The sequence below is a fragment of the Apodemus sylvaticus genome, chromosome X (assembly GCF_947179515.1).
Source record: "Apodemus sylvaticus chromosome X, mApoSyl1.1, whole genome shotgun sequence".
Classification (NCBI taxonomy): Eukaryota; Metazoa; Chordata; class Mammalia; order Rodentia; family Muridae; genus Apodemus; species Apodemus sylvaticus.
In genome coordinates this window covers 86,954,645-86,969,051 of record NC_067495.1, presented here as the reverse complement: position 1 = coordinate 86,969,051, position 14,407 = coordinate 86,954,645, and the positions used below count along the sequence as shown (strand labels likewise).

The following is a 14,407-nucleotide window of genomic DNA, read 5'->3' as shown; positions in this document are numbered from 1 at the left end:
AATATGCCTTCCTCTTCTTCTTCTCCCTCATCTTCTATCTCCCATCTTTGTTTCTTATTCCCTATCCTTTGTCCTTCTGGTGCAAATAAATCTCCTTTGTATTGAGAACTTGGTGTTGGGGTGTCTTATACCTACTTTAAGGTCCTTTCAAGTATGATTAAAATGCATTAGATGAATTTATCAAATGATAAAATAATGTTTTCAAAATATGATTTATAGGAGTTGGATAGATGATTCAGCATTTAAAGACAAATTTTTGAGGAAAATGTGACTTTAATTTCATTTCAATGGTTCAGTTTATGGTGGCTTAGCTGTTTTTTAGGGAGTGTGGTGAAGAAGACTATCAAGGTAGGAAGAGTGACCTTCAGGGACTGTTCATGGCATAGTTGTCAATAAGAAAACAGCAAAGGGTCAAAGGTATAAGTTACCTTAGAGAGCTTAGCACCCACATAGTAGATCACAAACTTCTGTCACTGTAGCCATCGAATAAGATCCCTAAGTCCATCAAGCATATACTAGGTTCTTAGATATATAAAATAAGAAAACTGTTTAAAAAATAATAAAATAAAATAAATGTAAATGGCATTTATAATTTGCTTTCAAGGGGAAGAAGCATTGACTCACAAGGTCTTATGCAAGATTTTTCAGTAATTATTTTAATGAGATGCCAACATTTTCTGATTGGTTTTCTAAACCCATTACTGATTGCTAAACAGCTAAAAAATTTTATGGGGTTTGTGTCACCTTTTAATGATTGAAGAGGATAAAAATTATTTTTTACCTGTCTGAATACAAATAAGCACACATATCTATTCCTAGAAAAACTCTATTCTTTCCTCTAATTTAATTAAACAAATAATTTGAAATATACCACTTTCACTATATGTGTAATGGAGGACTTAATGATCAATGGCTTAAAAGCCTCTCACATTCAATATAACCTACATTAAAATGCAACACTACTAGTAAAATATAATGCTTGGTGTTAAAAATAAAAAACTTATACTTCATAATAAAAGCTGATAACCATTAAGCACATTAAACTAGTGGTTTTTCTAATACATTTGAGGGATAAAAATCACACAGGAAACTTAAAATTGTGCAAAGGTTTAATAAAAACATTTCAGTTCATCTCTGTTCAATTTGTCTTGTTTCTGTAACAATATGCCTATCTTGAAGCAAAACACCCCATTTTATATATAGTAGACCATCCAATAGTGTAGGCAATACACCAGTACAACAAACATGCAGTCTTGTGTCCATACACCATGCAAGAAAAGGGAACTACAATTTAGCTGAAGGAGCAAAACTATTGAGCTTACACATGTTTAAAGAATATGGGCTGGTGAGATGGCTCAGCGGTTAAGAACACTGACTGCTCTCCCGAAGGTCCTGAGTTCAAACCCCAGCAACCACATGGTGGCTCACAACCATCTGTAATGAGATCTGACCTCTCTTCTGGTATGTCTGAAGACAGCTACAGTGTACTTACATATAATAAATAAATAAATCTTAAAAAAACTACAATCTTTCTAAAAAAAAAAGAATATGAAGATGTCTCAAAGTGAGTGAGTTGCTTGAATCTGCTGTAACATCTTATTTTAAAGAAACAAATCAATGTTAATAAAACAAAATTACTCAAAATAACTTGAAGTGAATATTTAAAATCATAATTCATTTTCAGTAAAGCTGTATTTATCATGTAGTATAATTAGAAAAACTTAACATGACTAAGATAAAACTGAAACAAGAAAAACAATTCTAATTTGAACACAAATTTGTGTTCTCTTACAAATCCACCCTAGGGCATTTCTATTATTTTGGAAATAAAGTCCAACCATTAGGTCCATCACTGTTTCTTCAAATATCTTCAGAAAACAGAGACATTCAATGGAGGTAGAAATAGCATGTTGCTAACAGATATCATCTGAAAATTATGTTTAGTTTGGTTTTGGTTTTTGTTCTTTAACTTTTTTTCTTTTTCTTTTTCTTTTTTGCTAGAAATAGACAGTACATCCTAAATAGCAGAACAGCAGAACAGAAGCATCTTCAGAAACTACAAAGTCAGTTCTTTTGTCTCAGCCAGCAACTTGAAGGTGCTGGCTCCTGGATGGGATAGATGTGTCCCTTCATATTCAGATACTCTATAGTTGTGCTCCATGGATCTCTGTTGACAGCTATGTGATACCATTTCCCTCCTGGTGATGGCACTCTCCAATCAGATGCAGAAGTTAAGATGGATGAAGTTAAAAGCAGACACCCTCGAAACCCTGGTGGCTGCCATTCACACTTGGGCATGGGCCATGAACTGGCTTTCTGTGACTGTGCCTGCATGGCTTTGATTCAGGATCGAATGGGCGTATTTCCAGGGTGTGTATGTACAGCTTGTTCATGTCTTCCAGGGTACAGATGCTCAAGGTCTTGAGCCTTCTGGTTCCCTCCAAGGCCAAGAGGATGCCAAGCACTTTGACATACATTCCAATAGGCAGAGGAATCAAGTGCTGCTTGGATCCCCTTTTAACTAAAGCCTACCTGCCCTCAATAGCCTTTGAGGTCATGTCATTAATTTTGTACACAATGTACTGTGAAACTGTTTTGGCTTCCATGATCATTCCTATGTTGGAGACCCGGGGAACTATAAAATCCTTAGTCTTGAATATACTGTCAACTTCAGGGGCACTTAGCAACTAGCTTATATAGCATGGCGCAATGCTGTGTGTAGGCCTCCATATTCCAGTCAGAAGAAACTCCAACACCTAAGCTCTGGCATGCTCATGGCTTTTTCTAGACCCACAAGCCCCATCACCACCAAAGACACTGTCTTCACTCCCAAACTCACCCTTACTCATCATTTCTCGAGGACTTGGCAAGATTTGATGGCTCAACAGGGTTACTTCTCCACATAATATATGGCTAAGAGTATTGTCTCCAGGTGGGACTTCTTCACAGGAGCTTGATGATTGACTCACAAGACAATACAGATCTAGACATCACTGATGCCTACAGCAGAATGCCCTTGCCCAGCGTCACAACGAACTTCACACTTCCTGTGCAGCCAATCAGGTACCAGAAAAGCCAGTTGCTACTCTTAAGTTCCCAGACTCTCAGGAGATCACAGAGCCCTCTTTAACAAACATTTTTTTTTTTTTTTTTTTTTTTTGCTATGCAGGATTGTAAAACTGGAAATTGTATCAAATGCCCAGCAACTTTAATCCATACACTCAGCAGAGTTAGGGCTGGAAGATCTCTGAGAATTTGAAGCCTACTGGGTTTGCATAGTTCCATGATAGTCTGGGATATACTACACAGAGAGACCTTGCCACAAATAAACTAAATAAACTGAATAAATAGTCTAGAAAAACAAAAACACCTTCCATATATAATATCAAGCACTATCTTATACCTTTATAAAGATGCATTTGTACTAGGAAAAATATATACTAATCTCTCCATTATTGAATGGGGTGTAGTTATTTTATTGTGTGTGTGTGTGTGTGTGTGTGTGTGTGTGTGTGTGTGTGTTCCCAGAGGTGAAAACTGAGAGTCAGATCCCTTGAAGATAGAATTATTGGTGGTTGGAAGTTATTGCGCATTGGTACTAGAAAGAAAACGGGTGTCTTCTGGAAGAACAGCAAGCGTTCTTAACCGTTGATCCATAATCCCATGGGACTTTACTTTTGGTTTGGTTTTAAATGGCTGAGTTTAATGAGTTTTACACACCATTGCCCCTGCCGACTTTGAACGTCAGGCAATCTCACAGCCCCACCCTCCCACAGCTGAAAATGTAGTATACCCAGTTTATATTCATTTCAACTGCTCAACAGAATGTTTGTAACTAAGTATTTTAATATGGATGGGCACTGCAGCTGATATTGATGTAGGTGCCAGTGGGTGAGAATATATTGTGGTTTCAATTCTCAAATAAGTCATAGTCCTGCTGGGTGTGGTGGCTTAGCACAGCACACTGATCTGGACAGGGCAGAAGGATTAGCAGACATTCAAGGACAGCCTCAGAGATATTGTGAGCTCCGGGCTAGTCAGGGCTGCCAAGTAAGACTGTGAGAAACAAAAAGCAATAAAGATCTCAACTATTTGAATGAGATTATAAAAACTGTTAAAGCACACCATGTTAGAAATGACAAGACAGCAGCTGCTGGAAAGATTCACACAACCCAAAGCCACATCTTAACTCTCTATTATGCAAGTATAACTTTCAAACTTTTCCAAATAAAGTATGAATATAAATAAACAACATGTATACACACACACACACACACACACACACACACACACACACACACACACACAGGAATCTACACCTAATCCCAGTTAAATGACTGATATGTAATTTATTTTCAATGCTTTAAGAACTAAACCTGAACATAAATATATGCCCAGATTTAAGGAAATTCTGAGCTTAAGACAGTAATTATTTAGTATTTATATCTAAGAATATTACAATATTGCACTGAAATCTACTTTTCTTCATAAAATAGTATTTGTGGTATGACTAATTTTAAAGCCCATTACTGTCAATAAAGGAAGGATTATTTGCCAATTCATTACTTCCAAGAAACTGCTTCTTAATACTGTACAAAATATTAAGTAGCTTATTAATCATTTTGTTATTTTATTTGTAAAATTTTTTGTGCTATTTTGAATTTAAAAAAATTATGTAGGTAGTCTATGTAAAACTTAAACATATGAAATTATACATAATGATATATAATTACAATTATAAAAAGATAAATGTTTAACCTAATGTAATTAATATTTTACAGATTAAATAATAAAAAATTATCTGGTATATAAATAGACTAACATGCAAATGTCAATATTTTACTTCTGGATTTATTTTATATAGTCAAAACTGAAATAAATATTCCACAGTTATCTGTATTTTTAAATTATACATTATTAAAGATCAATTTAGTTAAACATAAACATATTTTTAAACATTTCGAACCTAAAAATCACAGAAGTCTCTTTTGTTAGATAATCCTATACTGCTAGACAGAAAAATCTTGATGTTAAAGTGACATATCTAAGTATACATCCATATATCCATATAGAATACAAAATATATGAATCCTATCAAAATGAAAAGAACCAACTACCTGACAGGATTGCTGGTTAAGGACACTCTCAATGATTCCAGGCAATTGAGAAGTTTCTCATCTGAGATGCCAGATCGCAATTCATGAACATATTCTTGTGAAGAAAGGGTGAACTCATGTTTGCTGTTTTTCAGGCCACCCTACAAAACAAACAGAAGATGCCACTTTAGACAGACATTTTTTCTTTAAATCTTGAAAGTAAAGTAAAACATAGACTTTATAAACAACATTATGGCATTTTCAAACACAGTGTGTTTTAATGGAGTGTCCTCACCTAAGCAATGTTGAGATATAAATGACCCTTAGATTTCACTTTACACCAGTCAGAATGGCTAAGGTTAAAAACTCAGGAGACAGCAGGTGCTGGCAAGGATGTGGAGAAAGAGGAACACTCCTCCACTGCTGGTGGGGTTGCAAGATGGTACTATCACTATGGAAATCAGTCTGGTAGTTCCTCAGAATGTTCAAAATAAATTTACATGAAGACACAGCTATACCACTCCTGGGTGTATAACCAAAAGATGCCATGCTCCACCATGTATGCCATAGGGGCATGTGTTCCACTGTGTTCAAAACAGCCTTGTTTGTGATAGCCAGAAGCTGGAAACAACCCAGATGTCTCACTACAGAAGAATGGATACAGAAAATGTGCTTCATTTATACAATGGAATATCAATCAGCTATTAAGAATGATGATATTCTGTATTGTGCAGGCAATTGGATGGAACTAGAAAATATCATCCTGAGTGAGGTAACTCAGACCCAAAATGACATGCATGGTATGCACTCACTAATAAGTGGATGTTAGCCCAAAAAAGTACAGAATACCCAGGATACAGTTCACAGAACTTAAAAAGTTTAACAATCCAAAGGTCCCTCAATCTCACATGGGAAAGAGAAGAAAGCAATCATAGGAATGGGGAGAGAGGAAGGGACCTGAGTGAGAAAGGGAACAGGTAGGGAAAGGGAAGAACAGGATCAGGTATTGTGTCGGGGGAGCAGGACTGAAGCCCTGAGGGCCAGCAGAAAGAATGGAAATAGGCAACTTTGGGAGGTAGGAAGTGTGTGTGTGGAGGGAAGGGGTGCTCCAAAATGCACCAGAGACCTGAGAGGGGAGAAACACTCAGGACTCAAAGGGAGGAACCTTAGATGAAATGCAATAAAATGGGGAGAGGCAATTTATAGAGCCCACCTCCAGCAGGAAGACAGGACATCAAGTGAGGGATGGGGCTGCTATCTCACAGCCAAAAACTCTGGCACATAATTATTCCTGTTTGACAGAACTGCAGGTATGAAAATGGAGAGGATCTTGAGGAAAAGAAGGTACAGGGACAGGCCCAAAGTAGAATCCAGCTCAAAGGGAGGTCCCAAGGCCTGACACTATTACTGAGGCTATGGAGCACTCACAAAAAGGAGCCTATCATGACTGCACTCCGCAAGACCCAACAAGCAGATGAAAGAGTCAGATGCAGAGATTCGCACCCAACCAGTGTACAGAAGCTGCTGACCCCTGTGGCTGAATTAGGAAAAAGGTAGAAGAAGCTGAGGAGAAGGGCAACCCTGTAGGAAGACCAGCAGTCTCAATTAACCTGGACCTCTGAGATCTCTCAGACACTGAGGCACAAACCAAGCAGCACACACCAGCTGATATGAGTCCCACAACACAGAGGACTGCTGTGTTCAATCAGAGAGGATGCACCTAACTCTCAAGAGCCTGGAGACCCCAGGGAGTGGGGAGGGAGGGTAGAGTGCTGGGGACAAGTTCATGGAGACTGGGGAGGGGGAGGGGAGGAAGTATTGGATGTGGAACAGACAGAGAATAGACAGGAAGATAATAAAATCTGGAGTGTGAAAAAGAAGATTAAAAAAATCAGAAACAAAAAAATTAAAAATATAAATATTGTAGCTGTCTAAGTGCTAGGAGTACCCCCCCCCTTTTTTAAACAGGGTATGGGACGGGGTGCCTTAAACTCAGTAAGGAAACACTCCACCTCCATGTTCTATCCAAAGCCCCATAATTATTCAAAGAACTTACTGCCAAATTATATTGTGTATAGTATAAAGTTCTGTATAATCCATTTTTTATAAACCATTTTGCTCATGCATGACATATGGGTAATAAATATCTTCTATTAAGACAGTGAATAAGTGAATATAAAGATATTCAAAAGATGAATTTATATGTTTCCTTCATAGATGCAAAAAATGTTAACTCCATTTACTAACTGAACTTTAATGGAATTATTTTAATGGACACATGAGGTCATGGCTAAGATGTTGTTTATTGACACTTAGACCAGGAACACTGTGATAGAGATCTATATAACTTCTATATAACTACTAACTCATATTGTTTAAATGTATTAGTTTTTGTTGTTGTCTTTTCCTTTACTTTTTTTTTTATTTGAGAGGAGGCGTCCTTTGAATTCACTATGTAGCCCTGGCTGGCCTTGAACATATGAAAATCCCTCTGTGGCAAGCCTCCAAATGGTTAAGATTATAGGCATAAAGCTGCCATGATTAACATTAGAAAGAAGTCTTAATTATATTATCTGGATACCTAGATGTTAAAAGGAATGGAAAGAAGCTAGCTTAGAAGACAGTGAACAGGTAAAGTTATAAAATAATGTTATTTCACAATTTTGAGTGTTTAAACATAAGTTAATGCTTGACATTATAAAATCATGATAGCATGTTAAGGTTAGAATGATTCTTGAAGATAAATTATTTTAAAATTTTTATTACAAAAATGAAGAATGCAGCAGAGCACTGTGGTAAACCTCTCATTCCAGCCCTTAGGAAGCATAGGCAGTTGGATGTCTGAGTTCAAGGCCAGACTGTTTTACATAGTGAGTTCTAGGATAGCCAGAACTATACATTAAAAAACACAAGAATCCAGGCAATACTCCTTAAATCAGTTTGGCAAGTCCTCAGAAAATTAGGCATAGTACTACCTGTGGACCCAGCTATACCAATCCTGGGCATATACCCAGAAGATGCTCCAACATGTAATAAAAGCACATGCCCCACTATGTTCATAGCAGCCTTATTTATAATAGCCAGAAGCTAGAAAGAACCCAGATGTCCCTCAACTGAGGAATGGATACAAAAAATGTGGTACATATACACAATGGAATACTATTCAGCTATTAAAAACAATAAATTCATGAAATTCTTCGGCAAATGGACAGAGCTGGAAACTATCATCCTGAGTGAGGTAACCCAAATCACAAAATAACACACATGGTAAGCACTCACTGATAAGTGGATATTAGCCGAGAAATTCAGAATACCCAAGACACAATTCACAGAACACATGAAGCTCAAAAAGAAGAAAGACCAAAGTATGGATACTTTGGTATCCATACTTTGGTCCTTCTTAGAAGGGAGATCAAAACACCCATGGCTCACAGCCAATCAATGGACCGAGCACAGGGTCCCCAATGGAGGAGCTAGAGAAAGGACCCAAGGAGCTAAAGAGGTTTGCAGCTCTATAGGCAGAACATCAATATGAACCACCCAGTACCCCCAGAGCTCCCAGAGACTAAACCAACAACCAAAGAGTACACATGGAGGGACCCACGACTCCAGCTACATATGTAGCAGAATATGGACTTTTCAGACATCAATGAGAGGAGATACCATTGGTCCTGAGTAGGATTGATGCCCCAGTGCAGGGGAATGCCAGGTCAGAAAAGTGGGAGGGGGATTGGTAAGCAGGTGGTAGGTGATGGGATGGGGGTTTTCAAAGGAGAAAGGAGGAAAGGGGATAACATTTGAAATGTAAATAGAGCAAAAATCTAATACACACACACACACACACACACACAAGAAAGAAATGAAAGACTTCCTAGGATTTAATGAAAATGAAGGTAAAATATACCCAAACTTCTGGGATACAATGAAAACAGTGTTAAGAGGAAAGTTCATAACAGTAAGTGCATTCAAAAAGAAATTAGAGAGATCTCATAATAGTAAGATACTTGAGACCCCAGGGAGTGACAAGAGCTGTTGGGGTAGGGAGGGGGTGGGACATCCTCTTGGAGATGGGAGGAGGAGGTATAGGATGGGGAGCAGTCAGGGGGCAGATCAGGAGGGGGATGAAGCCTGGACTATAAAATAGGATTAAAATAAATAAAATTTAAAAAAAGAAAGAAGAATTAAAAGGAAAGTCATATTTTTTATAAAGTTTACCAAATGGAAGACTAATTCCAGAGAATAAATATTTATTTATATAAATCAAATATATTGTTAACTTGTGATAAAACATTATTTCAACTACAAGAAAAACCTTACAACTGTTGGAAGAGACAGAAAATTAACAATGAGAAAGCCAAAACCAAACTACTGTGAGCTGTTTACTCTATAATTCTAACTTTTAGGATGATGCCCACAAAGAATATTTAATAATATATGATGATATAAAAACAAAAGAATCCAGGGGACCACAATAATTAGTGAGGTGTCAGAAGTAGCATATATATATATAGTGAACTACAGGTAATTCATTTTTCTTTCCATGCTACCTTTCCCAGTATTGAATAAAGAACTGAAGCAACAGGTATTTAAATCTGAAATCTCTATTTAAAAAGTGTTAACATGTGTGAGTATCTTCGGCATAATCAATATGGCACAACATAATATTAAAGAAATAACCCTGAAACAAAACAGAGAAATAGATTAAACTAAATCTCACTGTACTTAAAAGTGTTGTAATACAGGAATGTCTTATTATCAACATCCTGATCTAATACTGAACAAAGGCAACAACTAGATAATGGGTGGATAATAATTGAAATTTTAATTAGCTTCCCTGTATGAGATTAATGAAAATTACCACTGTGCCCATTTGATCTTTAAAAAATAATGCAGACAAAGTTAGCACTTAGAGTACACCATGCTATTCCAAAGCTAGGTGAATAGAATGCCTTCCTAATTTGAAGCCATTCCTTAATTTGAAAATCACTAGAATATAGAAACTTGTCTCAATGTCTATGCTTGTATTATTCTAATACAGGACACAGAGAACTAAAAGGTACATTGGGCCACACCCTCCCATGTTTTAAAATAAAACTTAAATTTTAAAACTAGAAAAGCAATGTTCAAGGGGAACATTCTAAGAGGAGATAGCCACTTCTGAGTGTAGTGACTTGAAATACATCTTTTTCTTTCATTTTTCAATGTAAAACAGATTTACTATTAATTTCAGAAAAAGCTTCAGAGTTCTTAGTTGTAAACATACCATGCTCTGGACAATGGATTACACATAGATATTTTTTTTTCAAGCTATCTTTTTTTTTTTTATTCGATATAATTTATTTACATTTCAAATGATTTCCCCTTTTCTAGCCCCTCCCCACTCCCCGAAAGTCCCATAAGCCCCCTTCTCTTCCCCTGTCCTCCCTCCCACCCCTTCCCAGTTCCCCGTTCTGGTTTTGCCAAATACTGTTTCACTGAGTCTTTCCAGAACCAGGGACCACTCCTGCTTTCTTCTTGTATCTCATTTGATGTGTGGATTATGTTTTGGGTATTCCAGTTTTCTAGGTTAATAACCACTTATTAGTGAGAATTCTCACCTGAAGAACTTCGGATGGCGGAGAAGCATCTTAAAAAATGCTCAACTTCATTAGTCATTAGGGAAATGCAAATCAAAACAACCCTAAGATTTCATCTTACACCAGTCAGAATGGCTAAGATTAAAAATTCAGGAGACAGCAGGTGTTGGAGAGGGTGCGGAGAAAGAGGAACACTCCTCCACTGCTGGTGGGATTGCAAATTGGTACAACCACTCTGGAAAGCAGTCTGGCGGTTCCTCCGAAAACTGGGCACCTCACTTCCAGAAGATCCTGCTATACCACTCCTGGGCATATACCCAGAGGATTCCCCACCATGTAATAAGGATACACACATAGATATTTTAACTACAGTATGTACACAGATAACAATTACCATCAATTGCAGCAGAGTACTGGTTAGATTTTTGTCAACCTGACACTAACTGGGATAAGTAGAGAGAGAAGCTCATATAAGGGACATGTCTCTCAACAAGCCCTGTAAGCATGTCTATGGTTTCTTGATGTATGATTTCTTTCTAGCTGACTGGGAAGTGGCACCTCCACTGGACAAGTTGTACTAGAAAGCAAGTTGAGCAAATGTCATGGAGTAAGCCAGCACAGCAGAACTGCTCTATACTTTCAGCTTCAATTCCTTCCTGTACATCCCTGCCCTGACTTACACTCATGATGGCCAGATTTTGATAGGGATATGTAATCTAAGTAAACCTTTCCCTCATCAAGGTGTTTTTGTTCCGTATTTTATAGTAGCAAACAACAAGTAAATTAGCAGAATGCTATCGACTATGTTTCAATCATAAACAAGTGAAAATAACTCAAATCAGTAGCCTTACTCTACTCAAAAGGATAAACAGTTTAAGAAAGACATTAGGGAAACAACACCATTCACAATAGTCACAAATAATATAAAATACTATACAGTGTGTGACTCTAACCAAGCAAGTAAATGATCTGTATCACAAAAACTTAAAGTATCTGAAGGAAGAAATTGAAGACCTCAGAAGATGGAAAGATCTCTCATGATCATGGATTGGCAGGATTAACATAATAAAAATGGCCATTTTACCAAAAGCAATCTAAATATTCAACGCAATACCCATTAAAATTCTGAATCAATTCTTCATAGAGTTAGAAAGAGCAATTTTCAAATTTATTTGGTATTAACAAAAAACCTAGGCTAGCAAAAACTATTCTCAATAATAAAAGAACTTCTGAGGAAATCACCATCCTTGACCTCAACCTATACTGTAGAACAATAGTGATTAAAAACCACATGCTATTAGTACAGAAACAAGTAGATCAATGGAATGGAACTGAAGACCTAGAAATGAACCCACACACCTATGATCACTTGATCTTCAACAAAGAGGCTGAAAACATCCAATGGAAAAAAGATAGCCTTTTCAACAAATGGTGCTGGTTCAACTGGAGGTCAGCATGCAAGAGAATGGGAATTGATCCATTCTTATCTCCCTGTACTAAGCTCAACTCCAAGTGGATCAAGGACATCCACGTAAAGCCAGACACACTGAAACCAATAGAAAAGAAACTGGGAAAGACCCTTGAGGACATGGGCACAGGGGGAAAGTTCCTCAACAGAACACCAATGTTCTAAGACCAAGAATTGAGAAATATGCTGGGCAGTGGTGGCGTGCGCCAGTAATTCCAGCACTCTGAGAGGCAGAGGCAGGTGGATTTCTGAGTTTGAGGCCAGCCAGAGTGAGTTCCAGGACAGTCACAGAGAAACCCTGTCTCGAAAAAACCAAATCCAAAAAAACCGGAAAAAAAAAAAAGAATTGAGAAATGGACTCTCATAAAATTGCAAAGATTTACTGCAAAGGACACTGTCAATAGGGAAAAACAGCAACCAACAGATAGGGAAAGTATCTTTACCAATCCTACATCTGGTAGAGGACTAATATCCAAAATATATAAAGAACTCAAGAAGTTACACTCCAGAGATCCAAATAACCCTATTAAAAATGGGGCACAGAGCTAAACAAAGAAATGGATACAATGTGATATCTTTAACAATGGAGTACTAATCAGCCATTAAAAAACAATGCCTTCATGAAATTCACAGGCAAATAGATAGTAGTAGAATATATCATCCTGAGGTAACATAATCACAAAAGAATACACATGGTATGTACTCACTGATAAGTGGATATTAGGAAAAAAGTTTGGAATAAGCATGATAACACTTACAGATCATATGAAGGTCAAGAAGAAGTAAGGCCAAAGTGTGGATGTCTCAGTCCTACTTAGAAGAAGGAACAAAATACTCACAAGATAGAGAGTGGGTGGAGAAGGGGGGAGAGGAAAAGGGGGAGCAGGATCAGGTGTGGGAGGAGATGAAGGAGATGTACAGAGTATCAAGAAATTGAACAAAGGTGTACAGCCATGGAGGATGGGGAACTAGTGGTAGCTACCAGAAAGTCCCAGATGCCAGAAAAGCAAGAGAATCCCAGAACTCAACAGGGATGACATTAGCTGAAATATCCCAAAAAGGGGAGGGAGAACCTGTACAGAACATGTTCAGAGGTTAGGCATGGCCCCTGATTGTGGGATGGGACCCCTACCTTTCTCAAAATTTTAACCCAGAATTGCTACTGTCTAAGGATATACAGAGACAAAGAGTGGAACAGAGACTGAAGGAAAGGCCATCCAGAGACTACCCCACCTAAGGATCCATCCCAAATACAGACACCAAACCCAGACACTATTGTTGCTGCCAAGAAGTTCTTTCTGACAGGAAATTTATAAGGATGTCTTCGAAGAGGATGAGCCAGAGCCCTATCAATACAGATGGTGATGCTTGCAGCCAACCCTCAGACTGAGCACAGGGATGCCAATGGAGGAATTAGGGAAAAGACTGAAGGAGCTAAGGGGTTTGTGACCACGTAGGAAGAACAAAAATATCTACCTGGTTAGACCACCCCTCCTACGGTTCCCAGGGACTAAGCCATCAACCAAAGAGTACACATGGAGGGACCCATAGCTCCAGCTGCACATGTAGCAGAGGATGGTCTTGTTGGACATCAAAGGGAGGAGAGGCCCTGGGTCCTCTGAAGCCTCAATGCGCCAGTGTAGAGGGACGCTATAGGGTGGGCCAGGAGTGGGCTCCCTCTTGGAGGCAGGGGGAAGCAGGGAAGGGATGGAGGGTTTTCAGTGAGGAAAGCAGGAAGGGAAACAAGATTTGAGATGTAAGTAAATAAAATAACCAGTTAAAAATTTATAAAAATATGTCAAGTTTTCTTCATTTACTTTTGCTTAGTGAGTTTATCTATTACTGTAGCTTTCAAAAATACAGTAGTTTGTCAGGACATTAGGCATTATATCTACAAAGAATTTCTGTGTTGTTCTACAAGAGGATACTACAACATTAACAATATAACTGAAAAGCCACTTCCCATACCAGTTTCATAATTTAAATAAGAAAATCAAAGTATCCTACGCATATGAATCTAAGTACTGGCTCTAATAATGAAGTATCTGGTAATATTTAAAAAATCATGTATAATTACTGAACATTAGATATATTCTATTGATATTTAAGATATTTTCATATTATGTATATACATATATATATATATAATTTTCTATATTCTTTGTTTACAATACAAAAGCTTTCCCCTTTCCCAGTTCCCCCCTCCCCATATGTCCCATAAGTCCTCTTCTCTCCATCCATTCTCCTATCTTTCCCCCTCCCTTTTC

General features: G+C 37.7%; 1 protein-coding gene across 3 annotated transcripts in view; it reads right to left on the bottom strand.

The window, feature by feature from the left end:
• The window catches only part of Diaph2 (diaphanous related formin 2), a 714,153-nt gene that overhangs the window by 535,678 nt on the left and 164,068 nt on the right, over positions 1 to 14,407 (bottom strand). For all 3 annotated transcript variants that reach the window (XM_052170671.1, XM_052170672.1, XM_052170673.1), the window contains one exon: positions 5,118 to 5,257. In XM_052170671.1, coding sequence (XP_052026631.1) covers positions 5,118 to 5,257 — 140 coding nt within the window. The remainder of the gene's footprint in view (positions 1 to 5,117; positions 5,258 to 14,407) is intronic.